Below are 27,008 nucleotides of genomic sequence, written 5' to 3'. Positions count from 1 at the left end.
CAAAAATCTCGTTAAACCTGCATGCTGAATTAGTGAAGTAATTTCAAAAACTTACCATGAACATTATGTATGGAATTAAATACATCTCAACCAATTACATATTTTATTAATAAAATGAAATTATTTTGCAAAACGGTTATCATTTATGCATAAGTCATATACATTTTTTTCATTTTATTCAAGAGAATTTGGCCATCGGTGCATTGACTGCTGCAATGATCATTTTCGGTATCTTATATCTTCACGAACTCATTATTAGCGGCAGATAAGAACTTTACGGCATTATTTTAATTTGAATTCAGAAAAAAACATGAAATTTATTTCATAAAAATTTTTCACTTCAATTAGTTTTAATGAATTGACGAATGAATGCAGTGACAATAATTCTATATGCAATTCAGAACACGCATATAACTTTTCATTCATCGCTCTGTGTTGACAAACGAATTCCTATGCAAATTCGGAAGATCCATTGGCGATCGCGAGCGAAGAAGGCAGGATGTTGAATCGGTTACACCTCGCGCGATCGAAAATGCCGATGATCGATGACGCGCCGATCTCAAGGTCGCTGCCAAGACCGTTTGTGCGGATACAAGTGAAAGCTTCGGCTAAATTAAGGCATAGGTGGGATTACGCAAACTGCGTGCGGGGGCGGGAACGTCGTCGCGCTCTCATGAGCATTGCACGTATAGCGTAAGTATATACGCGCGGAGAGACCGATCGAGAGCGAGCGAGAGAGAGAAACGGAAACGTATAATATTAACCATACTATAGCGCTCGCAGTGTGGTCGCGGTCTCGCAGTTTCTTGCACGCGGTGCGACATCATCTCCGCCAGTTGACAGTGTACCTGTGTCCGAGCCGTATATCAGATCTCCATCGCGCGCGAATATGTAATGACGATACGAATTTCGCTCGAGTTCCGAATTCACGAATTTCGTTCGACAAATGATTCGTTGCAGTAAAGTTGCAGTGCTATCGTACAATAAGTGGGCAGCTATTCAGTGAACAATACCCGACGACGAGCGTAGGAGATACCAAAAAAAAACCGCAACAACAACAACAACAACAACAGCAGACACAAGCGCACACCGTCTCAACGTAAGTCCAAATCGGGCGGCTCACTTCTATAAATAGCGAGATGAGCGACACAGTGAGCGCAGAGCGCAAGGTCTCAATGAAAACTTCTCCGCGTTTCGTGGAAAATTATGCGGCGCAGAGCGAAATCGTATCGAGTAAAATTGAAAATTCGGTTCCGTTACCAGCGAGCTCTCGTTTTATGAATGATTTTGTTCGCTTCTTGTATCGCAATATTTAATTATAAAATCACGAAGCGCGTGAAACCTTGAATGAGATGCTGCGTTTTGCAGCTGAATATAAACGTTTGTCGGTGTGACCTACTTTCGAAAAGATCTTGATGGTAACATAAATAATCATCGAAGTATCTTTATTTTTTGTTTTTTTTTTTCATTTTCATTCGTTTTGATGACGTTACCAAAAATATTGTGTTTAGTTATTAATTGCTATTAATTTTTGCAGCATCCACACAAAATGTATATCGCAGCGGAGGATCGGAGTTTTCTCCCGTATATATTAAAAACCAACATGATCAACGAGAAAAGAGTCGCCACGGACAAGTGGGCACTCGTAATATTTATCATAGCAGTTCTAGTGTGGATTCCCGTAATAGTCATTGGTATTGAAACATTTCTCATGCAAAATCTCTCATGCATCTAATTCTAATTAATGTAAATTCATTCTTCGCGCACTTGCGATCGATTCGTTTTTTTTTTACAGCAACAATAACGTGTACGGATAAAAAAATGTGTTTCACGCCTCTCGACCACATCTTCAGCACAACCACCGACATAAACAGCGCTTCCAGGTACAAAGAGAGAAAAAAAATCTTTTTTGAACAATGATCATTGAAAGTCTTATCGTTCTGCCTGTGTTTTGGGAAACAGCATTATCGCGATGATCGGCTACATCATACTCGGCGCGTTCATCACGAGGCTCGTCTTCGTTCTGACTTACTACTGCCCGAGTGTCATGACCCGGCTAACTTTCCTGGTTCTCTGGCTGTTGCCCATAGTGTTCCTCGTTGCGTTCATCAAGATGCCGAGCCTGGTTTATTTCTTCATGTTCGTGTCGGCGGTGGCCAGCATATTTCTGGTGCATTACCTCTTACCGACAGAGTGGTTTCACATAACTGACGCCGTCCTCAAAGAATCTTGCAAGTGAGCCACACATATTACTTCATTTTCTCATTATTATAGAATGCTCGACTTAAACGCGGCGATTTTCCATACTTTTCAGAGCGATTATGTTTTACCCGACGGTCTCCATAGTCAGCGCTCTTTGCTACGTGCTGGGTATTTGCTGCGCTTACGTCACCTTCGCCACCTACATCAACATCGAGGGAATCGAGGGAATGGGCTTCCTCACCTTCCTCATGCACATAATCAATTCGCTCGTCGGCTTCTGGGTCGTTCTCTTCATCGTCGTTTTCGGCCAGATGGTGTCGAGCGGGGCCTTCGCCACCTGGTACTGGCACCAGCACAAATCAGACATTCCAAAGTACACCGTGTTCAGATGCATCAAAATAATAAGCAGGTAATATAATGACGCGCTCGATGCTTACCGCGCAAAATTCCTCCCAAATGTCCAGTCGTAAAAACATTGTCAACGCACGCGGCAAATATTACTCGTTGAATTTTTGAATTTCAAATATAAATCGACTAAAACAGTAGGCTATAGCAAGACGTACTACCGTCTGAATATTTTAAATGTCGTTTGCATAATTTTAATGAGATCGCAAAAGAGCGACAACGCGTACGATATCCTGTATCGAAACGACGCTGTAATACAAAAACAAACAAATGTCGTCAGATATCACTTGGGCACGGTAGCCTACAGCACGTCCATGTTCGGAGCAATGAGCATACTGTACCTCCTGGGCATGCGATTGCTCAATCACGAAGGCAACAAGGCCGGAAAAATTTGGCTCGTTCTATACCACATGGTGGACGCGGTGGTGGGCCGATTCATGGCCGCCGGTGCCGTACTCAATTGCATCACCAACGGCCAAGATTTCGCCGAGTCCGCCTCCAGGACCTTGGACAATTTTGAGTCAAACATCAAGAAGACTCTACTCGCCACAAAGGTATATAGCACGATCAAGCGATTTCTTTGTTCGTTCTAAAGTCTTACACGCGTTTGCAAAATTTTTCAGATCATCGAGTACGTGTTGATTCTGGCGTATGTGTTGGTGTCGGGCCTCATGGGGCTGGCGATCTATCCGTACGCCCTGAACTTCACCTACCCCTTGCCACTGGCCGTCATCATCTACATCGGCACGAACATGTTCCTCTTCTCGCTGCTGGTGACGCTTCACGCCAGCTTCAACGCGATTCTGATCAGCTGCTACGAGGACCGCACGATCAACGACGGCACCACGCTGCGACCTTACGTGATGCACGACGATCTGAGGATGGCCTTCATTCGCCGAGGCTCGCCGAGGTGGTACGCGTGCTGCGCGACCCGCAAATCGTATTACGAGAACTCCTAAATGAGCCATGAAGTGAAAGAAAGGGAATATATAATTCGAAATTTTTTTTTCTTGTAAATATACTCTTTAATTGTTAAGCGTAACGAGGAGATTTAACTTTGTTGATGTTGACGATTGCAAAAGTTAACTAACTCGCGGTACGTTTATCGAGTACAAAACCTAGTACAAATAATACGACTAATTTCAGTATTGTAAAACGTTGAATTTTTACACTATATTTTTTTATATATGTTATTTAATAACAAAGTCACTAATTTAGTAACCGACAATGTGTACTTAGAAGAAGAAGCATTTTATTTTACAAACAAGCTCGCGAACAAGAGTCGATGCATTATGCAATATTACAAAGAATAAAGTTACAAATATTCTGCTCTATCTTGCCATATTAAAAGGATTTTGCGAAGGAATATACCAATTTTATCTTTCTCTGCTGTCCAAAGTTTTATAAAATTTATGTATCAAAACCAGACTGAATAATCACGAATAATAAAGACACTTTTCAAAAAAGTTTTACCACTCTAAGTAATCACGTAAAATAATATTATTTCATAAACTACTAAAAATACATCTTATTTTCATAGTCCATAGAAAAGTTTCAGTGTCTCGTATACATGTTGACTCACAATGTAGTAGCATATAAGAAGACTGGCACTTACGTGATACATTTTCTGAATTATCTTCCGACAAACGTTCCCAAGTGAGATAAAAAGAACAAAAAAAAAATCAAATCGTCTGCCGTCCGACAATTAGCCTACTCGCTTACTAATTAGTTTGACCGCAAATTGCCATAATTGCTCTGAACAAGACATAGGCGTGCACGCATGTTGTATGTGTGTTTGTATACTATACAGTACTATATACACCGTAAGTCACTGCTCCGAACTTTGCATCGGTAAGTAAAAAAAAGTTCTCGTATTATTAATTTAAGGCAACGTTTATTGGGAAATACCGATACCCGTTTGCGTGATTCAATAACGAAAATAAGTATGACATTCGCATTTGCAAGCTCTTGAAAATGTATTTTTGGATAAAATAATATAATACAATTTATGCAGGTAGCAGTCGGACTGGATATGTTCGTTGCGATTTGAAAATAAATGCAAACTAATGGCAAGTGTCGGTGACTGACCTTCAAAACAAAAATATAAACAGTAACGAAGGAATGGTCAAAGTATTTTTATTTTTATAATATAAATAAACACAATAAAATCCTGGCAGCGCTTTTAAAAATAAAATTAGGGCACATTAAAAAAAATTGCATTATAGCAAGTTTTAAAAACTGTTTGATGATGAATAAACATTTAATACTAATTCTTTATTTGTTGATATATTTTAAGGAGTCTCAATTCACCAGGCAAAATGTGGAAGAGAATAAATCGATTTTTGCCATCTAATGATTGCATTAACCGATTACAAGAATCAAAACATAGATCATCATAACAATAGTTACATATAAAATAGAATGAAGGTACTATCTATACTATTAGTAACGAAAAGAAAATTTAATTGTTCTTAATTCTGACGATTAGTTGAGGTGATTTGTGCATAATTCTCAGGACTCAAACCGACCAATATGCCATTTAAAAAACGTTTGAGATATTACTTGCAGCTACATTTATAATAGAAATGTGCGTGGCAAGTATAGTAGCTCAGCCGATAAAATCGTCAAGTTTCGAGCGCAGTCGCATATGCATTATGCAATTTGCACACGAAAAAGGTCATAACTGACAGGCCAGTAGCCGCACAACTGCAGTGCAGACCAAAATACTATTTTGCTGGGATTCGGCAATCATCGTGCGTTCTCGTAACTGGTTTCTGACAACTCAGTCGGCGTAGACTTCGGTAAAAGACTGCGAACAGCATCGCACGCGTACACACACCACCGCAGTGCACACACCTACGCAGCACTTATACCACTTCGCTGCATACACGAACGTGTAGAGCCGCGAAGAGACGGATATATCGGGAGTAAGTGTAGCATTGCCAGAGTACATTCGACGTCGCGGAAATATCCGAAGCCATGGCGACCGAAGCCGAGTCGACGAGCGCGGGCAACATTCAACATCACGAACAACAGCAGCAACAACGAGTCTCGATCGCGGTGAGGTCTCAGCAGGTAGCCTCATGCGGCGGCGGTGGCGGCGGCGACGACGACGAGGAAGATGTGTCAACGGTGCACCCGGTGGCGGTCGTTTCCACCAACTCGACCGTTGGGGTGCCGGTGACACTGCCCGTTGGCTCGATAATCGCCAACGGGACGACTTTCAATGTCATAACGTCCGAGCAATTGCAGGTATGCAGCACGAAACCACGACTTTTTTCTCTCGTCGCAAATAAGTTTCGTATTGATGAAATTCCATCGATTTCGCTTGCTCGGTGTGCGCTTGTTTACATAATGAGGGGGCGACTTTATCGAGCGCACATAATGCCAGCTGCCCTCAAAGTGTACATTATAAGGGGGGTTGATGAGCACATCTGCCGTTGTTCTGTCACACTTGCTAGCTACTTACTTTTTTTCTCGTTATTTCTCATACTTTTACGAACGAACATTTCAGAAACGCTTACTGTCGTGATTTTTTTTTCGCGTTTTACTAACAATATAACTGAAATATGCCTTATTTTCTTGTAAGTAAAACAATATACTCTCCATAAAACTTTTTTTAAATATCATTTTATAATTACAGATGGCAAACAATGCACAATTCAAGCCAATGATATGTGTAGACAATAGTTTTTTATGTGAAACTAGACCTAATGATAAAAATAATTCATGGGGTAATGATCTAAAAGCAACACACATTGTTATTCAAAATAATGCAGAAGATACTATTAATGAATCCATACATATATCTACGGGTGGAAATGCAAAATCTTGCTCATGGACAGAAAGTGCCAAAATGCCAGTTTTACCTGTAAGATGCAAGAACACAAATGCAGAACTGCATAAAAGTCGTTTTGGTTCTGGGGGTAGAGGAAAATGCATAAAATTTGGAAACGAATGGTACACTCCTAGTGAATTTGAGGCTTTATGCGGAAGAGCTTCTAGTAAGGATTGGAAAAGAAGTATCAGATTTGGGGGCAGAAGTTTACAGACTTTAATAGAAGAACAAATTTTAAGACCTCATGCAACCTCTTGCACGTGTGCCGCTTGCTGTGATGATGATAATGCTGTAAGTTGAACGTAAGTTGTTTGTAAGCTTTTGATTTCTGAAGTTTCTTATTTTCAGGCTGGACCTATACGATTGTTCACTCCTTATAAGAGAAAAAGAAAAATGAGAGATGATTTTGAAGACGATTCCACTGCACACAAGCATAAAGATGGTTCTAGGGATTACAGCGAAGAAAGTGATGCTGATGAAAAATCAACTTATAATGTCCATAGCTATGCGCAGTCACACAACTCTCAGGAGATTGAATTAAATTCTAAAACACAAAGTCTACAAAATGGTCACAAAGAAAGCAGGTATCAAAAACTTGAAGAAATAGCTAATAAAATGACTAAAATAGCAAATGAGTTTAAAAAAATAGTAGAGGAATATAAAGCAGAAGAGAAAAAACTGGAAGAAACTGCTCAACAAACTGCAAACAACAAGTTTGGATTAGAACCAGCTTCAAACTCTAATAAAAAACTGGTATTGTTATGAGAATTGATTTAAAATATTTACAATAAAGTAAATTTTTCTGAACTATTATGTGAAAATAAATATTTTTATTTCAGTGTGTAAATTGTAATAGAGATGCCTATGCAGAATGTTCACTTTGTCGGAGAACTCCTTATTGTTCTGCTTTCTGCCAACGTAAAGACTGGAATCAACATCAGATAGAGTGCACTCGAGAGTCTACAGAAACAGTTATGTTAATTGTAGATAACAGTGCAGACAACAATTGCTTAAGTGCCCAAACAACAGATTCAAAATTATTAGTTCTAACTCCTGAGTCAGACACGAATTAACTAATAGTTTCTTAAATGCTTAGTGATTAATTAGAACAAATTTTTGGGATGTTGTTTAAAATGTTGATCAAGTAATGTTAGTTTTTTTTAGAAATTTTTGACTGAAATTATATAATTATACACGATAAATGCAGCTTTTTATCTAGGCCAAGTCTTTGTACAAATGAAAAATAATGTGTATAACAATAGTTTTGAAATTAGGTATAACTATTTTGAACAGTTAATGAAAAAATGTTGTAAATATAAATTTTATGTTCCTTTTACTTTAAATCAAAAGTATTATGTCTTTTTTTATGTTTGTGTCTTGTACGATGTAAATAATATTTTATTTAATTGTGTAGAATTATGCTAAGATAGTGATTACCTAAGTAATCAAGTAGACACTTTCATTGTACATTAAAGAGAGAAGATAATTATTTCATGCAAAACGATGAAATAATGGCGATAATGAATTAATGTATAGACAAAATTATTTTTAATGAAAATATATACATACAATAAAAAAGATGAAATCTGATGAAAAATTCTATTTCTCAATAAGATGAATCTAAAACTTGTAATATTGCTAGTTGTGCATTTGAATTATCAATTCTAATCGGTTGAAACAATTTGATAACTTCCAAATGATATGATATGAACTTGCAAAAAAGTGTTCTTTTTATTTCACTGTTGAAGCATAAAGGTAATTCTGAAACAAATATTTATAATAAACGCCCTCGTGAGTTTTTCATCGACACGATCGTCTAATCCGACTAACGACTTACTTTCGAGGAATCACAGTCTTCGTATTTGCCCAAGAAGCACCGAGGATTTTTAAATTTTATCAACTTAACGCACTCGATTCGTGAATTGGTAATATTGGCATGCGCACCGCGAGCAAGTCATCACTTTGATTCGTGGTAAATAAAGCGCGGGTTGGTTATCCTGCTCTGGCTTTTGCACACAAGTCGCATTCGGCAAACGCAGAGTTCGGGCTTCGCAGACCGCACAACAGGCACATCACATTCTTTGCACAAAAAAGTGTGCGATAACATTAAGTTACCCTCCTATTCGGAATTTTTCCAGTTTAATTCGAAATTACTCTTAAAATGTCGGCTCAAGTGGATTGGGGAAAATTAGCCCTCGAGCAGGCTGATAAGGTAAGCTACTTTGCTTGGAATTTTAGCGAATCCGTCATAACCTCCCTCACAACAATCATTGACTACTTTGATTCAATTGTTAAGAAGAACCGTTGTTTTTTTATCGTGCATTCGAGTGCACTCGATGTTAATATTTCGTAAGCTCATGCTAAAGTTATGCCATTTGGAAAACTAAAAAAATATGATAAGGAATTTGATACTGAAATAATTAGGCTATTGCTCTGATGTTAAAATGAACATTATTTTTGATCAGAAAAATTTCATTATCAAAAGGCTTCGATTCGATATTTTTATGAATAATTCAAATCTAGTCCAATTATATTCTATGTCAATATTCAGTTATGCTACATATTTTGGTTAATAATTACTAGTAGCATTAATTTTGAAAAAAAATCTTATTATTGATGATGTGTCAAGTACTTAGAACTAAAATTATTTTTATTGAAAAATTTGAACTTCATATATTAATATATTCACTTTTTGCTGATATCTAAAAATTTTACATAAAAATAAATCCAAAAAATCAGAATTCATAAAAACAATTCTTATTAAAGGGAAATAAAAACTATACAGCAAGCTTTTAGTGGTATGTTTTCTTTGCTGTGTCAAACTATAGAAATTTACTTCAATTTAAAAATTATTTCTTGAAATAAGTTGGAGGCTTTAATTATAATGGTCAATTTACAGGTGGGAACCATGGGAATATCGGATAAAGTACCTCTTCCTACTGACTCAGAAGATGATTCAAAAGATGAAATCCCTGTTGCTGAAAAATCCTTGTTGCAGAAAATTATCAGAAAGGGACTTGTTGAAACAACAAAACCCTTAGATATTCAAAGAAAAAATCCCAACTCGCCGTTGTACAGTGTAAAAACTTTTGAAGCTTTGCATTTGTAAGAGATTCTATTTTTAACTGTATTATTAATGTCAAGCATCAATACAAATAAATGTACATCATGAAATGTATGTTACAGAAAACCGGAGCTATTAAAAGGTGTGTATGATATGGGATTCAATACACCATCAAAGATCCAAGAAACCGCATTACCTACCTTATTGGCTGATCCGTAAGTTTCTACATTTATGTCTGTACGTACAATTTAAGTTCATCATTTTAAATGAATAAAATTCTTTTTGCAGACCACAAAATATGATTGCCCAATCTCAATCTGGTACTGGAAAAACAGCAGCATTTGTCTTGGCCATGTTAAGTCGTGTAGATGTGACAAAAAATTATCCACAAGTACTTTGCCTATCTCCAACATATGAACTTGCTATTCAAACAGGAGAAGTAGCTGCTAAAATGTCAAAACACTGCCCGGAAATAAAAATTAAATATGCTGTGAGAGGAGAAGATTGTTAGTATCATTTTTTGATATTTTTAAAAGGATCTTGACAATTAATGTAATGATGAACAAATTTTCAGTGCAAAGGGGAACAAAATTATCTGATCACATAATCATTGGAACCCCAGGAAAAGTTTTAGATTGGGCTATTAAATTTAAATTTTTTGACCTTAAAAAAATATCTGTTTTTGTACTTGATGAAGCAGATGTTATGATTGCCACACAAGGGCATCAGGATCAATGTATCAGAATTCATAAGTAAGTTTGAAAACTTTTGATAAAACTTCTATGTCTAAAACATGACATTTTTGTGTAGATTGCTCCCTCAAAATTGCCAAATGATGTTCTTCTCTGCAACTTATGAAACAGAAGTTATGGAATTTGCTGAAATCATTGTTAGCAATCCTATTATTATAAAACTGCTGAAAGAAGAAGAAAGCTTAGATAATATTAAACAATACTATGTTAAATGTAAAGATGGAGATATTGATGATAAATATCAAGCCATAACAAATATTTATGGCGTTATTACCATTGGTCAAGCTATTATCTTTTGTCATGTGAGTTTCGGAAAAATGTCGCATTTATTTATAAGTATTATTCAATTTAAAATGATGAATAATTTTTCAATACTTTATTACAGACTCGAAAAACTGCAAATTGGCTTGCAAATAAAATGCAAAAAGATGGACACACTGTAGCAATATTGTCCGGTGATCTTACTGTCAATGACCGAATAGTTGTTCTTGATCGATTTAGAGAAGGGCTTGAAAAAGTATTAATTACTACCAATGTATTAGCTAGAGGTAGGATACTGAAAAGTTCATTTTTTCGACAACTTTTTTGAATTTCGAATGCATTTAAATAACTAAAAAATTGCTGTTTCTAGGAATTGACGTAGAACAAGTAACAATTGTAGTTAATTTTGATTTACCCATGGATCAGAATCGTAAAGCCGACTGCGAAACATACCTGCATCGAATCGGTAGAACTGGCCGATTCGGTAAATCTGGAATAGCAATTAATTTGATCGACTCACCGCATTCAATGCAACTGTGTCGAGAAATCGAGCGGCATTTCAAGAAGAAGATTCACTTCTTGAATACCGAAGATCCCGATGAGATTGAAAAAATCGGTGCTTAAGCTCCTTTTGTTGATATAAGCACGTACAGAAGTTATTACTTACTCAAGTATAAGATAAATTTAAGCATTATTGTATAGAATATGATAAAATTCTAAAAGTGACGAACAGATGACTAAAATATAACTTTTCCATAAAAACAAATTAATCGCTGGCTAATTTTTTCCAGTATCCCAACTAGCGCTTCTCATTCGGGCATCGTGACTCGCTGCACGTCGCTCAAGCATTCCCATAAGTCAACCCAAGATAATCTCTGACAGATTACAAGTAAACTCGAAGTGAAAATTGTGTCGTTGAAGAATTTTCATAGATACGCTTCTAAACATGTGTCTAGAATTTGTATTAGACTCTCGTTACACGTTATATGTACATAGAATCGTGTCTCAGCTGCGAAGCCCCCACCCACGAGTATGCGCGCGCTGCAGACGACGACGACGACGACGACGACATATATCTGCTCAGCTTACATAGGCACACACAGTCGGGAATTGGTTTTTGCTTTCTGCTTCGGGCATATAGACGACGGGCCGTAGGCAAGCTGCGTGTTATTCGATGCGTGTGAACCTCAGTCTGAGGCCGAGTGTCGGGCGGTGCTGAACAACACACTGACAACAACGTGCTTAGCGGGCGCGCACATATACACACGAGCAAACATACATCGCTTGTATTGGAGCGCGAGTGAGTGCGAGTGTGTATATATAATTTTATTTATTTTCTACGAGGAAGATCGCCGTCACCGCCGCTGTCGAGTGTCCGGGTGACAAGAGGCACACCGACTTCCAGCAGTGCGACGACGCACGGTAAATAAGAATCGCGCATGAAATGTGAGTAAACGCAAAGATATATTAATCGTGTGTGAGATTCGGACGTACAGAGGGACGATGGCAATTGCGAGTTTTGCAAGTTTCGCAAAGTGTCAGCGTCGTTATAGCGCAAAATATTTAAAGAGTGCGTGTTTGACATTGGGAGCGCTCGGTGAATGACGCCCCGCTGCTCTACTCTACTACTACCTCTAGTCTGCCGCCGCCGCCGCTGCTGCTGCTGCAGTGCGATTATTCTGTCTCTCTTGCAGCTGCACTCGGCCGCTACCTGATGTATTACCTAAAGATCTGCAAGCGCTCCTATCTTGTGCTCGTTCGTTCTTTAGCCGTGTGTATACCTGTACGATGGGCTATATCGATTGCTTTTCTGCACGACCGTCCGTCGACCTTTTTTTCTCGTTCTCGCTCTAGCTCTAGTTCTGTCTCTCGGCCTGTCTCTCTCTTTCTATTGCTCTGAGCGTGTATCTGTGCGTATGAGTGTGCTCCACTATCTGACTTCGAGAGTTGTGTATCTAACATAGACCTAATCTGCTGTATATAGCCCTGCGACGAAGATGGCTTGATTCTTTTTTGAGAATCATTGCTCCGCTCGCATGCCAAAAGCTCTATCTTTCTCTCTCTCTTTCTCTCCCGCGATTTTGAAACATTGTGCTATCCCCAACACCAATACAAGCGTAACTCCGAATCTGTATGCGTGACTGTAAGTGTGCATAGGTGTGTTGCGTAGCAAATAGTACAGCTTGCAATCGTTGCAAGCGCTTCTCTCTCATATGTCTCTGCAGGTGTATTGTTGTCAAGTCGTTGTATGTGTGTGTGTGCGCGCGCGCGCTTACCGCGTCGTGTTGTATACTGCTCCTGCTCTCTCAACTAGCTCGCGTTTATTAATAGACTATCAACGACGGAGCGATGCGAAGAACCGAGTCTATCGTAATGAGTCTATTGTAGAAAAAATTTTCTACGCGTAAATACCTGCCGGAGCTGTGTAACGCGCGGGCGTTCGACGCGAGTGGGTCAAAAAGAGAGAGCGAGAGAGCTTTCAAGCTCGCTGCCCCCAGCTATGTCAGTTTGTTACCAGATATGATGTCAACCAACTCGCGCGCGATCCGTTCGCCCGACGAGCTTTTTACATAACCTACCGCACGCCAAGTGCAGCTTTTTCAAGCTTGCGCGCGACGCTCCGCGAGCTACATACCTATACCTCGAATGTAACAATCGAGAACCATTCACGCGACTGCAGCTGCTCTACATGTACCTAGACACGTTGAAACTGTACATACGAGTGTGTGTGTGTGTACGTATGCAGAGGATGCGAGCTTGTACAGACGAGGGGGTAATTCGATTCTCTCTCTTTCGAGCGTGCTAAATATGCTTTGATGTCTTCAGCTTGGCGCTCGAAAAAAGTAGAGCTTTGACCTCTTGACTTTGGCGTCGTGTGCTCGGGCTACGCTGGACATTATACCTATACATAGTCTCTTCTTTGCTATATACAGCTCGAAATCAGCCGGGCCGATCCTTTCAAAGTATACATAATAATATGCGGCGTACGCGCGAGCGTGCCAGGAACGCGATAACGAACTCTCTGCGTGCATACGTTTTTCTTTCATAATTATGCAAAGTAATGCAACTGTTGAAGCGAGTGTCGTATATATTGTACACGAAGAATATGAAAGAGCGACTCTTGTACACTAAAAATAATACACGCGCTCGCACGTGGAATCTCGAGCGAGAAAGAGAAATCATGCGACGAGCACGTGCTAAAATTTCTCCTATTTCACGGCTGCGGTGGGCTCCGGTTTCGAGCACGACTCGGATGGATTTTTTTCTTCTTCCCTTGCGCGGCGCGAGTTTGCATACGTAATCGGGTGAAAGAGAAGAAAAAACAGATTTGTCGCTTATAGTCTATATACGCTCGATCGTCTGATCGCGATAACGGTTCGTCGTCGTCGTTCGTTCGGCATCATAGTCACATCACACGTTCGTACACATAATCGCTCGTAAGTATATCGATCACGCGGTCGACCCGCGAGCTATATTACGCACATTGTACACACAACTCGCTCTACTGTATGTCGTCGTCGGTCATCGTCGTTCGGGAAAAAACCGGTTCAATTTTTTGAAATTTCGTCACTAGAAAAAAAACGCCGACGAGGGAAAAAATTTTAGCGTTCGCGATAATTTCTCCCGGACACGTGCTTCAGATGGACGGAAATACACCATATGCGTATGTGGTGCATTATTTCAAAAGCATGATATGACATGTCTTGTTATCGTAGCTATTGGAAAACTTTAAAAGAATAAAAACTAAGAAGGTAGAACCTTCCATTTTACAGAATACTACCTTCCGCAAGTATAAAATTTCCATAAATTACGATCACATTGATTTGCCAGCAGGATAAACATGCAATATGTATTTAGATGGTCCGGAAAAATTAAACTCAAAATAGAAGAAAGTAAGTTTTTTGATTTTTTCAATATTGTCCATTTTACGCACTCGAAATATCACACTTTTGAAATAATGCATCATATAATCACTCGACAATATATGAATGGAAATAAAAAAAAATTCACGCACGAAATCACGCGAGTGTAGTTTTACGTCGAGTTGACAGTACGGTCTTTTGTGCGGCCCACGTGCTTCGCCGCTACCACTCCGAATGCGCAATCTTAAACGTCACGTTCCATCGACAGCTCGCGTGTCGGCAAAATTACGTCCGAGCGAATCACACGAATAAAAAAAAAAAAAAAAACTTGGAAGAAAAAAGTCATCGCTCCGCGTAAACGAGAGTGTAACATTGTGCAAATGATGCTGTAGATCGCGATCTGCCTGACATAAGAGCGCGTGAGCATGCGTACCTCTGTCGGCATGTGCTTTGTGGAGGAGAGATACCGCGAGATGCACATGCGCGCCGAACGTGCGACGATAGCGGCGACGAGCATATAAGAGACGTGATTAGTCTGTGCAAAGAACTCGTACACATTATATAGGTGTACGTTTTTTTTCTCTCGATATCAAACGTACACACACGGCAGAAAGGAATAGCAAAGAGGAAGAGAAATAGTGCAAATGAGCGTGGCAATATATAATGTGCATATCTTCTACGACTGTCAAGGTCACGGCTGCACGATTATGTGGTCGGTTGCGCAATAATACGTACACATAAGCAATATACGAACATAGACTAGGATTCACATAGGCGAGCGCGAGAATCATTGACTAAACAAATGATCGCATTACTATACGGCTGTGTACTGCATTATTATTATCGTTGTCGTCGGCACGCAGAATAAGAGTTTAAAATTTTTCGTTTTATCACAAGCCGAGCTAGAGCTCACGCGATCGTGGAACTCGGTCGGCGGCACGTGCCTCGTCACTCTCGCAAACTTTTTTTCTTCTTTTTACGACGATACACACGTATAAGAAAAGCCACACGCGCTCGAGCGCTGCTGCTTATTTTTCCAATTAATTTTCGCTGATAGCGACATTAAAAATTTCGGTAGACAGAAGCTTGTATATGCATTACGCTGTACAAACGTAGTACGCGTAATTGACTACTAAAAAAGGTTCGCGCACGCGCGAATTTCGTGATTTCCCGCCTCGCTGTGTTGCACCTACGCGGAAGAAAAAGCTCAGTAAACGGTACGAAAACGTTAGCTACAACAACAAAATTCGTTTTTTTTTTCCAAAATATTTTAGTTACAACAACTATTTTCCTTGTTGCTACGACAAAATAGACTTTTGTTGTCCTAACCGAGAAAATAGTTGTCGTAACTAAAAAATTTCGGTTGTGGTAACAAAAACGAATTCTATATTTGCAATTTATCGCATTGAGTTCCCGCTATCTACTGCACAAGTATACCCCAGTTTCCAACGCCAGTATAGCAGTGTAACGTTTACTTGCTCTCCTGTACTCCATGCTATAGCTGCTCGCTGTCTGCTCGCTTGCAGTGTTCGTAGTGCTCGTGAATTTGAGAATCAAGTCGGTTTTTATGTGTTGTTTGTACTTGTGTGCGTCTAGCATCCGTAGAGTGACTGTGAGATGCTAATGTTCGTGTGTGTTTGGGTATAATTGTGCAGTAAATAGTGGGAACTCAATATGATAGGTGCAATGACAGAATTCGTTTTTATTACCACTACCGAAATTTTTTAGACAACTATTTTCTCGATTAGGACGGTCGGTAGCAACAAGAAAAATAGTTGTCGTAACTGAAATATTTTGGCAGTGGTAACAAAAACGAATTTTGTTGTTATAACTACCTTTTTCGGACCTTTTACTGAGCTTTTTTTCCGTGTAGGTACAACATAGCGAGGCGGGAAATCACGAGATTCGCGCGTGAGCGAACTTTTTTTAGCAGTCAATTACGTCAAGTGCACGTACTATGTATTTCTATCTATGTAGTGCATACTTCAAATGCAAAAGATTCCACCGGGAGTACCTGAGGCCGTGACTACATTTTCACCGGCTATTCTCGATACAATGTTAAATAATTTTTTTAGGTAGATGATTTTTTGTAAACATGGTTCTATCATGCTATTTAGAAAATGAATAAAATCGAAAGTATTGACCTACATGTACAACTGGTGTACTTACTTGAAAAGAAATGAACAGGAATATACCTGTCACTTGCAATGCGGCATCAAATTTTTACGGAATTTTTTCGTCAATATTACCAGCGCTGGAATTATTTCAGTGCTTAGCATTTAAAAATCAGTTGTTCGACTGGAATAATCCCAGCACTTTGCATGGAAATATTGCCTTTCAAATAGCGACGGACATGCTCTTGTACATTTCTCTCCGACTAGTCAATACTATCTTTGTTGATAGAATAAATATTTTCAAATAGTATTTTTTTTATTTTCTTTATTATCGCCGTATTTAGTACGGCTGTGACAGCACGAGATGAATGACGCGGCTAGAAATTTCTTATCGCATCTGCTCTATTATATATACTGTAGTCACCACAGGTGGCATTTTACGTTGCCACACGCGAGATGAACCCGACGAGTAAGTTACATGAAGTTTCCATCGACGTGCTTCTCTCGTCGCGGCGCTTATCAATTGCTCGAGTCTGCTGCTTCAATAAACGCGCGGAAACTATTAAATCGAAAGTGTGCTTCGGTAAAGAATTCGCTCGAGGTTGGGCTAATATAATTTCGATTCTAAGCCGTGTACCCATTTTTTTCTTTTAATTTGCAACCGAGGTAAACTCGTTTGAAAATGAAGAGTCTCATCAAATAATGTAAATCGCGTACTACTTGTGAATATAAAAATTATTGAAATGACAGCGCAAGGCTGTTAAATTCCCCTGTCAGGAGATCTAATGACAAATAGTTAATTCGATTCAATGATAAAGTTGGAAATATGTCGTATTTCCTGGTTTCGGAGTAAAAAGAGAATAGCTTGCTCGATTTTGACGAATTGCCTAGCGCATTGATTAATCATTAAAGAGTCTAAGACGCACAATTTTCCAAAGTCATATGGGGTATGAGCAATGCTATACAATACCTTGACGAAGAAAATTAACAGTCCGGAAAAGAAAAGTAACTTACCGGAACTTGAAGATGAATTATTGAAGTGGTTGCGGAGACCATGCATAAAGTCATGAAAACGCGCATCCGACTAATCAGAAAGTCTCGCGCGCTCGCACGTTTAGCACCGATATTACGTAAGGCCACGTGCTCGGCTATATATATACGTATAGTCTCATAGTCTCATTATATATATAGACGCTTTGCCAAGGTGACGTTTAATTTGAGCATGTTATACCCCTCTCTCGGCGTGTAACGATACACGAGTCGTACTGTACGTCGCTCTTTACACTACATTATTCACACCTCCTCGGACTGACCTATTATTTGCATATACATATTTTCTCATTATGATATATATTATTATGAATCGAACTGGCGACAAATTTGCGGTATGCATGGGTAATAAGAATACTTTTGAACGAGTGAGAAGCATATAAAAAAATTATTCGAAGCGAGCTATGCGCAGTGCAAACAGTGCCAAAGGACAGCCAGATTTATCTGGTTACAATGCCCTAGGTTATAAGTCAACATAAGAAGCTTTATAAATTAGAAAAAGTAATAGTGCACGATCGAACGAGATAGAAGAAATTTTATTGATGTAATACGGCATTATTATTTTTTTTTTTTTATTCACTCGCTCGATGTGCATCGTTAATTCTATTGAAATCACTCATTGTTCTCTTGATCCTCGTCATATTCGTGATAATTCGCTTCGTGAGCACGTATTACCTTTATTATGCTATCTAAAATTGCTTCCTAAAGCTTTATCACTCGCTAAAAGCATAGGTTCAATAAAGATTTTTACATACCGGTCTAGGGCAGTAACATTTCATTTACTGCTCTTGAATTATTGACGCGACTACCACAAACACGATGCGTAAATTAGATTAAATTCGATCGCGACGGCCGAAATTGCCTATATCGTAAAACATTTTTTCATCGGTACGCGATCGTGCCTCGAAAGCTTGCCAAATTATTCGAGTCGCATACAATGTCAAAGTTGTTGCATCGTTGCCACAATAATCTAATATAAATAATTACATATTTTTTCATGCAATCAATTGCGCGGTAAGGCGGTTTTAGTTAACTATCTGCGTGAATAATTCATCGCTCGACCGAGAGTACCGGTGATTCATAGATCTCTTGATAATTTCCTAAGAACTATTATTTTTGTTTTCCAAGTACACTACGTATTTGCAAAGAGAAACTTTAGTTGAAAAATTTAAAATATTTTTTAGTTTAAAAATATTCAGCTTAAATTATGGAAATTAATTTTCATAAGATTTTATATTTTATTTTTAATTTTTAAATAGCTCATCTTATGCGTAATTAGCTGGTGAGACATCGTTAGAATTCCTAATTTTTATGACTCTTCATTTAATTCTTTTAAATTCAGCAGGTTAATTTGACCAAAAAAATATTACAGCAGAACTTGAAAACTTAAAAATTTAAATGAGCAAATTATTGAGGTATCTTCTGACTCTATATAGCACCTACTATTTAGTAGCCTCGTCAAACTATCGAAGATCTCGTCAACCTCTTTCTTTCTCTCTTTCTTTTTCTAGATACATCTTAATTTTATTCTACTGATGCTTCTAAGCACTTATATTTCAGATAAAAATGTTAAAACTAAATATGTCTATATTATTCTAAATATTATCTGGCGTAATCAATATTTGTTTTAAAATTAAACATGTCGATCTCAATCGAAACTATCGTGTAAAATGTGTAGTGAAAGCAAACTTTATCTCATACAACAAAATCAATATCTGAGACACTAATAAAATTGTTTTTTTTTTATGATTTCAGAAATACAGCTAAGCTTTAATTAAGTAGAAAACGACGATGGCTGCTCGAAAAATATTTACGGCAGGCGCCAGCGCCATTGCCACCGGAGCCCTAACGTCCTACTATTTACTCTCGCCCGAACAGCCTGTAAGTGATTTTATAAAATTTTTATTATTATTTCATGTCATTGAATGTAAAACAAGGGAAAAGTAAAACAAGGGAAAATGTTTTTATGCAGGTGATGGCTGAAAAAGAACGACCCGCGAAAAGACCCCTACCCAGCCGAGAGGAACAAGTTAAAACTCTGAAGAAACCCGAAACCTACGACGTCCTGATTATCGGAGGTGGTGCCACCGGCGCCGGATGTGCACTCGACGCCTGCACACGTGGTATGTGACAATGTTAATTGAATCAGTAATAATTTTAAATGATCGACAACTCACATCTAATCGGACTCTGAAAATTTTGACAGGTCTGAAGACGGCCCTGATCGAGGGCGACGACTTTGCGTCCGGCACGTCGTCGAGAAGTACGAAGCTCATCCACGGCGGTGTGCGCTACCTCCAGAAGGCGATAATGCAGCTCGACATCGAGCAGTACAGAATGGTCAAAGAGGCCCTGCACGAGCGCGCCTCGATGATTCACAACGCGCCCCATCTGGCGCATCCCCTACCCATTATGCTTCCCGTTTACACGTGCGTTCCGACACCTTTATTCGACTGTTTACTTTTTCTAAGGTCCAAAAAAAATCAATATTTTTTTTCTCTATGACTTTGAATGCAGATGGTGGCAGATTCCCTACTACTGGGTCGGTATCAAGGCCTACGATATCGTCGCCGGCAGCAAGACGGTCAAATCATCCTACTACCTGAGCAAACAAAACGCCCTTGAGCTCTTCCCCATGTTGAAAGGCGACAAATTGACCGGAGCCATTGTTTACTACGATGGTCAGTTATGCTGAAGAATATAATTTTTCACTCCCTTCTCAAATCGAGAGTAAAATGATGAATAAATGAAATGTTTTATTATTTCAATACAGGACAACAAGACGACGCTCGAATGAATCTGGCCGTCGCACTGACAGCATCGAGGCACGGCGCGACCGTCGTCAATCACGTGAGCGTCGTGAATCTGCTCAAGGGCCTCGACAGGGACGGCAAGCGCGTCCTCACCGGAGCCCGCGTACGCGACGAGCTCACCGGCGAGGAGTGGGACGTCAAGGCCAGAGCCATCATCAACGCCACCGGGCCCTTCACCGACAGCATCCGCAAGATGGACGACCAGGACGTGCCCGAGATCTGCTGCCCGTCCTCGGGCGTGCACATCGTCCTGCCGGGTTACTATAGTCCCGACCAGATGGGCCTGCTCGATCCGGCCACCAGCGACGGCCGCGTCATCTTCTTCCTGCCCTGGCAGAAGCACACGATCGCCGGCACCACCGATCTGCCCTGCAACATCACGCACAATCCCAAGCCCACCGAGGACGAGATCATGTTCATCCTGCAGGAGGTGAAGAACTACCTGAATCCGGACGTGGAGGTGCGCCGCGGTGACGTCCTGTCGGCCTGGAGCGGCATCCGGCCGCTCGTGTCCGACCCCAACAAGCCCAACACGCAGTCCCTGGCGCGTAACCACATCGTCCACGTGAGCCCGTCGAAGCTCATCACGATCGCCGGCGGCAAGTGGACCACCTACAGATCCATGGCCGAGGAGACGATCGACGCCGCCATCAAGGCCTGCGACCTGCAGCCCGAGCGGGGCTGCCAGACCGACGGCCTGCTGCTCGAGGGCGCCCACGGCTTCGGCCCGACCATGTACATCAGGCTCGTGCAGGACTTTGGCCTCGAGTGCGAGGTCGCCCAGCATCTGGCCAACAGCTACGGCGATCGCGCCTTCGCCGTCGCCAAGATGGCCGCCCTCACCGGCAAGAGATGGCCCATCATCGGCAAAAAATTGCACGCCGAGTTCCCCTACATCGATGCCGAGGTCGGACATTGACGCATATTTTTTTTTACCGATTCTCTCGCTCGATCGTTTGCTCATCGTTGCTAACGACAATCTTTGTTCGCTCGCAGGTTCGCTACGGTGTTCGCGAGTACGCTAGAACCGCCGTGGACATGATCGCCCGCAGATTGCGCTTGTCCTTCCTGAACGCGCAGGCCGCACAGGAGGCCCTGCCCATGATCGTCGACATCATGGCCGAGGAGCTCAAGTGGAGCGACGCCGAGAAGAAGAAGCAGCTCAAGGAGGCCATGGACTTCATCAGCAACGAGATGGGCATGATGGTCAACAGGACGTCGCGCGACAAGATCCCGATCAATCTCACCAAAGACGAGATTCAGCTGTACATCAAGCGTTTCCAGATCATCGACAAGGACCGCAAGGGTTACGTCTCGATCAACGACATCAGACGCGGTCTCAAGGTACTGCGCCCATTCGCGTCGCCGATATGATTTATTTTGAGCAAGTTCGATAAGATTGGACAGAAGTGTAAAAATCGAACCGAATTTTCTTTCATCGAGTTACTTTTAATTTTTGATCGTTTTTTGCGATTCTTATCAGTTTCTTTTCATTACGGAATTTTCATATTATATAAATTCATTGTAGAATATCGTTTGGAATCAATTTTTTTTTTTCTTATAATTATTCACTTTTATTTTAACCTATTTTTTCATAAATCAGGCGCTTAACATACGGTTAAAAGAAGAAGAGATGCATTTGTTGCTCAATGAAATTGATCTCACTTACAACGGACAAATGGAGCTCCAAGATTATCTTCAGGTAAATGAAACTTGACAGAAACTTTAAAGCTTTCTCTTTTTTGCCTTTCGCAGCTGTTCGGTGACAAGGATGTACCCGGTGACGAGCTTCATGAAATTCTTAAAGAAATCGACACTAACATGAACGGTCAAGTCGAACTGGACGAGTACCTTCAGGTCTGTTTATAGTTGACCAAATGTGGAATTTAAAACAAAGTCTCTCCGCAAAAAATAGACTATAAACAACGCTTAACATCAGGAGAGACTGATCATTTTGTACAGTGTTGTGAAATGCGCATTTTCCTGGATATGATGTTTTTACATAGCTTAGCGATTTAATTAACATTCGTCTACATTCATAATTAAAGGGAATTCGAATCATAAGCATTTTTTAAATTCACGATGAGATTTCTGTAATTTTTTCTAACTATTATTCTTATGTTTATAATCAATTACAGAAAGTGCATTAATTAATTATATACCTTTGCTATGGCCTCGGATTCTCCTAAAATTATATTGTCAATGTTTTTTGTTTTAACGTCTGCTATGAGTTTGGCTCGTCAATTCTCATCATTACTGTTCAATAATTTCTCATCATACAATTTGTACAAAGAGACTATTTGTCAAAAGTTGTTTGCGACATTTTTATACGTCAATTTTGGGAAAAATAATCGAGACAAAACTTAATTTAAAAAAAAATCCAGGAAGAAAATGCTTTTACAGATAGACACTGTGCTTTTTAATTTTCCACTAGACATTGAATCCTGGCTCTGTGCACTAATCCTTGTTTGCGAAGTTTTCTTATTTTCTCTTGTAATCTTTTTAATAACTAAGCTTAAGAAAGTTATGATTGTTTTTGCAAATAATTACATAGTTACGATTATCGGTGAAGTAATGTCGCTTTGAAGATTGATTGAACATTTTTTTCAAAAATAATTACTTTTCTAACTGTGCTTCGAAACTTTGCAATTATGTCTTCACGCTGAGAATTAGTAGTTTTTGATTTCAATGATAGCTTTTTATTTTTTCTACACATTTGAAAACGGTTTTAGGGTGGCAGTGTTCTTTATGATTATTTTACTGTATAAACTCATTTGATAGATTTGTTTTAGATCTTTACTTCGCACAATGAATTCGGCCTTTTTATCCAAATATGTATCAATAGACCCAGTATAGATTTCCTCTATTTTTTTAAGATGCGTAAATCTTTGCGAACATAGAATCTTACATGATTCGATGTTTGAAAACTAAATTTAGCTAATATACATGGATTAAACGCGTTCTACTTATAAAACCTTAGACACAAGTTTTGTTATTGCGCATGAATATTTCAATCGAATATTATGATCGAATTGAAGCGTTTGAGCATGATGCTGATTATTAAAAATAACAAATCTATAATCTTCTCAAAGAATTTACTTTTAAAAAAAACATTTTGCATAAAGTTGAAATAGTTTTTATTAGAAAATTAACTCATAGTATCTTTTGAAACAGCATGTTTTATTTTTGTCTTTCGATGTATCAATCGCTAAAATTTGAATTAATTGATTTACAGATGATGTCCGCAATTAAATCCGGCCACGTGGCATACTCGAGATTCGCCAGGATGGCTGAGATGGAGGAGGCCAAGGCAGAAAAGGATGCATTGCAGAAGAAGATCAGCGTCGAGCGATCGGGTGGTGGTCTCTAAACGATTCGCCTCCTTGATCATAATCTACATATAATGTTTAGTGCAATTCATCCCCTTTCTATTCTCTTCGATCATTGTCGTTATATTATAAACCTCATCGACGCGACGCGTGAACATATCTGTCACGTTGCCGTCGCGAAAAATCTGTAACATATTATTACTTTTTTTGCATATTAGCGAATTAGAGGATTTTGCAAGAGAAAGGAAAAATCTGTTCGATAGCGCGCTCGCGGTAAAAGCCCGAAGAAAAAAAGGGAGTCTTACTTAGCCTTAATTGTTGAAGATTAAATGTAATTGACTGCAGGGCCTTAAAGTCCCCGTGACAACAGCTCACAGCTTTTTGTCAATTAATACATTTATTCATCTTTGTTTTGAGCAAGTTCAAAGATAAAATTCATATAGATACATGTGTACTTACATCTTATATCATGTACACGTGCATGATGAAAAATTACAGATGGAATAATGAAAAGAGATTGTAACGATAGGCAGGTAACTGCAAAGGAAAATATACACGAGAGCCTCGCATCATTTTATGATTGTACTAATCAGCGACGTCGTAACATAACGCGTGCGATCTAACATAAATAACTATGTTGAATGTCAACGAGATTTTAATATCAAAATTCACTCAACTAGCCTTACTGTAGCTCCAATATTGATATACTTTCTAACGGAACGGTAATCATTTAGTCTAATGTGAATTTGAGTCGAAACAGCTTTAGCTATTTTGTAAACAAGAATAACACCATTCAATTGACCACGAATGAAAAAAGCTAGTTTACAAAATGAAAGTAAATCGACGATTAAAACTGAACATGTGCATACGTGGCGTTTCACCGAACAGTCGCCAATTTGCCGATTTTATTGTATATCTTTCGTGTACGACAAAATCGATTGAATTAACGGCTGTAAATTGAATTTGTATACAAAACGAAAACGATAGTCCTACAATGTGTACAACCGATCTTGCGACGAAAAAATTGATTGCGATATACCCGATCGATCGAAAATCGAATCATCGTTCGATAATCCACTTATGATTATATTTTCTTGACAAGTATTACGAACCGTTACGATAAACTGAAACATATACTTCTGTCCTATTATTAGCAAAGTAAAATCATTAAGTGTAAATTATGAAAACTTAGTGCGATTGAAAAAAAAAACGATTAAAAAGTTGTAATTTACTTCGAATACTCATTGTTCATTATAATTCAAGTATTCGGAGTTGTAAAAGTTCTAATTCCATTGTAGAGTTAAAAAGTACCTGAATATAACTTTGATTTCTCTTCCTGCACCTGCGCTTTTGAGTTACACGATTATGTCTTCTCATTGTATAACCCTTTCAACAATTACATTGTATGAATATAAATCTAGAGCAATATTATTTTGTATGTTCAACAAAAATGTTCTTGGTCGAAAGGGATGTACGTCAGACCTTGAAACTTAAAATCTTGTTTATGACTATCTAAGGTGTAGTTTTCTTATGCAAGTCGTCTCTTTCGATATTAAAAGAATAAAAAAAAGGTTAAAAAAACCATTCAACTTGAAGATCAGTGCTTGTCATTTTTAAGATAATATGACAAAAGACTATGATATTGTGTGTGTACATAAAAGATTTCATTGTAACTTGAATACATTTTTTTAAGTTGTTTATTGAAACTCCAGTTACTGTGAGTTTCTAAACATTAGGCAAAATTTGAAAATTTAAGCGAGCAGCAACACAGAGAAAGTTGCTCCATTTATATAATTATAAAAAATGAAATGATAATATAGTTAATTATTATATGCTTTAAAATGCGATAGTTATCTTACGTGGATTTTTGTGAAAAAAGTGCAATATGCAATTATACTTGTTTTAGCAGAATTAAATGTGTTGTATATTGTATTATATATTATATATTAAATTGAGAAAAAAATTTACCAAATTTATAAAAAGTTATTATTGTTTGTAAGTGTTTGTGATCAAAATGATCGTCATTATACATTCGCTGGAACAATTCGGAAAAGCTATCTAACAAATATGAAATATATATCAAAAATTCTACGTAACTTAAGTCTTTTTTATTTCCATACCTTTTATTTATTTCTAAAAATATGACTGTTTTACATGAAATCAATAAATAAGAAACGTTTCAATTTTTTTCTTATTATTTGTTGAAAATTTTGAAATATATACTTGTTTGCCACATATTTTCAGTGACGAACAGTTAAATGTGAAAAATGTGAGAAAAGTCTTTCATCATCAAAGAACTGATGACACAATTAACTCAATGACCTGAGAATCTTTTTCTAGCAACCACAAAGTACAAAACTCAATTACAATTCATTCAAAATACAATGGACGGAATGTTTTAGATATTTCGATTAATATTGATTGACCACACAAAAAATTTACGGAGACTCGAGCGGTAAAGTAAAAAAATTAGCTACAACTTAAATACAAATTTAAACAAAATTTGAAATTTCAATGTTGTAAAGTTTGTCTTAGATCGATAAATTAATTGAAAAAAATTGTTACTTGATCGATAAGCTGGATTAAAAAATTATGTGATCCAGTCTATTTAATTAAGGATTTGAATTTTCATTTGGATAATCAGAAAACATATTTCAATTCTTCGTGCATTATAAATTAGAGTGGCCAGCAAACTTCTATATTCGAGTCAGTACTCGGACGAACGTTAGTCCTGATATCATAGTCAATCCAGCGCGAAGTGAGCCCCCTTCAAAAATATCAGAGAGCCAAGGGTGGCTCAGGCACACACACAAACACAGACACACGTACGCACACCGACGCAAATTCGAACGTGCACACAAAGCAAAAAAGTCGGCGCGACTGAAATTGCCATCTGCTCTGACAAGCCACGTGCGTCTGTTAGGGTGTGTTCAAGTTCGTTCGTCCCCCTTCATATTCTCATCAGCTGCGGCGACCGCGTGATGCTGCGGCAAGGCTGCTACTAGCGCGGTACACGCCAACGGGGCGGGTTTTCCTATGTATATAGCAGAGCTGCAGTCTGTGTATTTCAAAAGCAACCTCGACTCTCGTGCAGTGAAAATTTTGCGCAAGCACAGGCCGACCTGTACTTGCGACTTTTTCAACGATGCGTATAACGAAAAACGGAGAGACGCGAGCTAAATGTAGCCGCGAGTCCTCGGGCTTCCTCGATCGCCAAAGACTGACGGCACGAGCCCATCAGCCAAATGACTCTTATTGATTTTTCTCCGCAGATTATATCGAATACGAAGGGTGCGCGAGTCATCGTAAATCCCGCT

At 38.9% G+C, this 27,008-nt stretch overlaps 4 protein-coding genes across 8 annotated transcripts; all 4 read left to right on the top strand.

Moving 5' to 3' along the window:
- The first annotated feature begins 790 nt into the window (after nucleotides 1-790).
- LOC106657463 (choline transporter-like protein 5) lies at nucleotides 791-4,088 on the top strand. Its single transcript, XM_014378997.2, has 7 exons — nucleotides 791-1,099; nucleotides 1,538-1,694; nucleotides 1,796-1,883; nucleotides 1,963-2,235; nucleotides 2,315-2,611; nucleotides 2,888-3,161; nucleotides 3,231-4,088. Exons 2-7 carry the CDS (start codon nucleotides 1,550-1,552, stop codon nucleotides 3,564-3,566), a joined length of 1,413 nt encoding a protein of 470 aa, XP_014234483.1. The 5' UTR covers nucleotides 791-1,099; nucleotides 1,538-1,549; the 3' UTR covers nucleotides 3,567-4,088.
- A 1,243-nt stretch (nucleotides 4,089-5,331) lies between these two features.
- On the top strand, nucleotides 5,332-8,042 carry LOC106657461 (deformed epidermal autoregulatory factor 1). Of its 2 annotated transcripts, none has more exons than XM_014378995.2 (4): nucleotides 5,332-5,859; nucleotides 6,251-6,736; nucleotides 6,794-7,198; nucleotides 7,285-8,042. In XM_014378995.2, the coding sequence occupies exons 1-4, from the start codon at nucleotides 5,587-5,589 to the stop codon at nucleotides 7,516-7,518; spliced, it is 1,398 nt and encodes a 465-aa protein (XP_014234481.1). In that variant the 5' UTR covers nucleotides 5,332-5,586; the 3' UTR covers nucleotides 7,519-8,042. The 2 variants fall into 2 exon arrangements, with proteins under 2 accessions (XP_014234481.1, XP_023319311.1); XM_023463543.1 differs by lacking the exon at nucleotides 5,332-5,859 and adding an exon at nucleotides 6,096-6,191.
- Nucleotides 8,043-8,427: 385 nt separating this feature from the next.
- LOC106657457 (DEAD-box helicase Dbp80) lies at nucleotides 8,428-11,292 on the top strand. The gene is made up of 8 exons (XM_014378993.2): nucleotides 8,428-8,657; nucleotides 9,345-9,550; nucleotides 9,632-9,724; nucleotides 9,798-10,015; nucleotides 10,084-10,261; nucleotides 10,320-10,563; nucleotides 10,647-10,809; nucleotides 10,893-11,292. Exons 1-8 carry the CDS (start codon nucleotides 8,607-8,609, stop codon nucleotides 11,144-11,146), a joined length of 1,407 nt encoding a protein of 468 aa, XP_014234479.1. The 5' UTR covers nucleotides 8,428-8,606; the 3' UTR covers nucleotides 11,147-11,292.
- A 347-nt stretch (nucleotides 11,293-11,639) lies between these two features.
- LOC106657513 (glycerol-3-phosphate dehydrogenase, mitochondrial) lies at nucleotides 11,640-25,787 on the top strand. 4 transcript variants are annotated; one of them, XM_014379085.2, is made up of 10 exons: nucleotides 11,641-11,968; nucleotides 19,305-19,430; nucleotides 19,522-19,672; nucleotides 19,756-19,978; nucleotides 20,067-20,230; nucleotides 20,323-21,269; nucleotides 21,359-21,706; nucleotides 21,966-22,064; nucleotides 22,118-22,219; nucleotides 23,598-25,787. In XM_014379085.2, exons 2-10 carry the CDS (start codon nucleotides 19,341-19,343, stop codon nucleotides 23,730-23,732), a joined length of 2,259 nt encoding a protein of 752 aa, XP_014234571.1. In that variant the 5' UTR covers nucleotides 11,641-11,968; nucleotides 19,305-19,340; the 3' UTR covers nucleotides 23,733-25,787. The 4 variants fall into 4 exon arrangements, with proteins under 4 accessions (XP_014234570.1, XP_014234571.1, XP_014234566.1 ...); XM_014379084.2 differs by lacking the exon at nucleotides 22,118-22,219 and having other exon boundaries at nucleotides 11,640-11,968; XM_014379080.2 differs by lacking the exon at nucleotides 21,966-22,064 and having other exon boundaries at nucleotides 11,642-11,968.
- The last annotated feature ends 1,221 nt before the right edge of the window (nucleotides 25,788-27,008 follow it).

The sequence above is a fragment of the Trichogramma pretiosum genome, unplaced genomic scaffold (assembly GCF_000599845.2).
Source record: "Trichogramma pretiosum strain Unisexual culture from Peru unplaced genomic scaffold, Tpre_2.0 scaffold118, whole genome shotgun sequence".
Lineage (NCBI taxonomy): Eukaryota > Metazoa > Arthropoda > Insecta > Hymenoptera > Trichogrammatidae > Trichogramma > Trichogramma pretiosum.
Note: the sequence above shows the minus strand (reverse complement) of the source record. Positions and strands in the feature narration are given on the sequence as shown.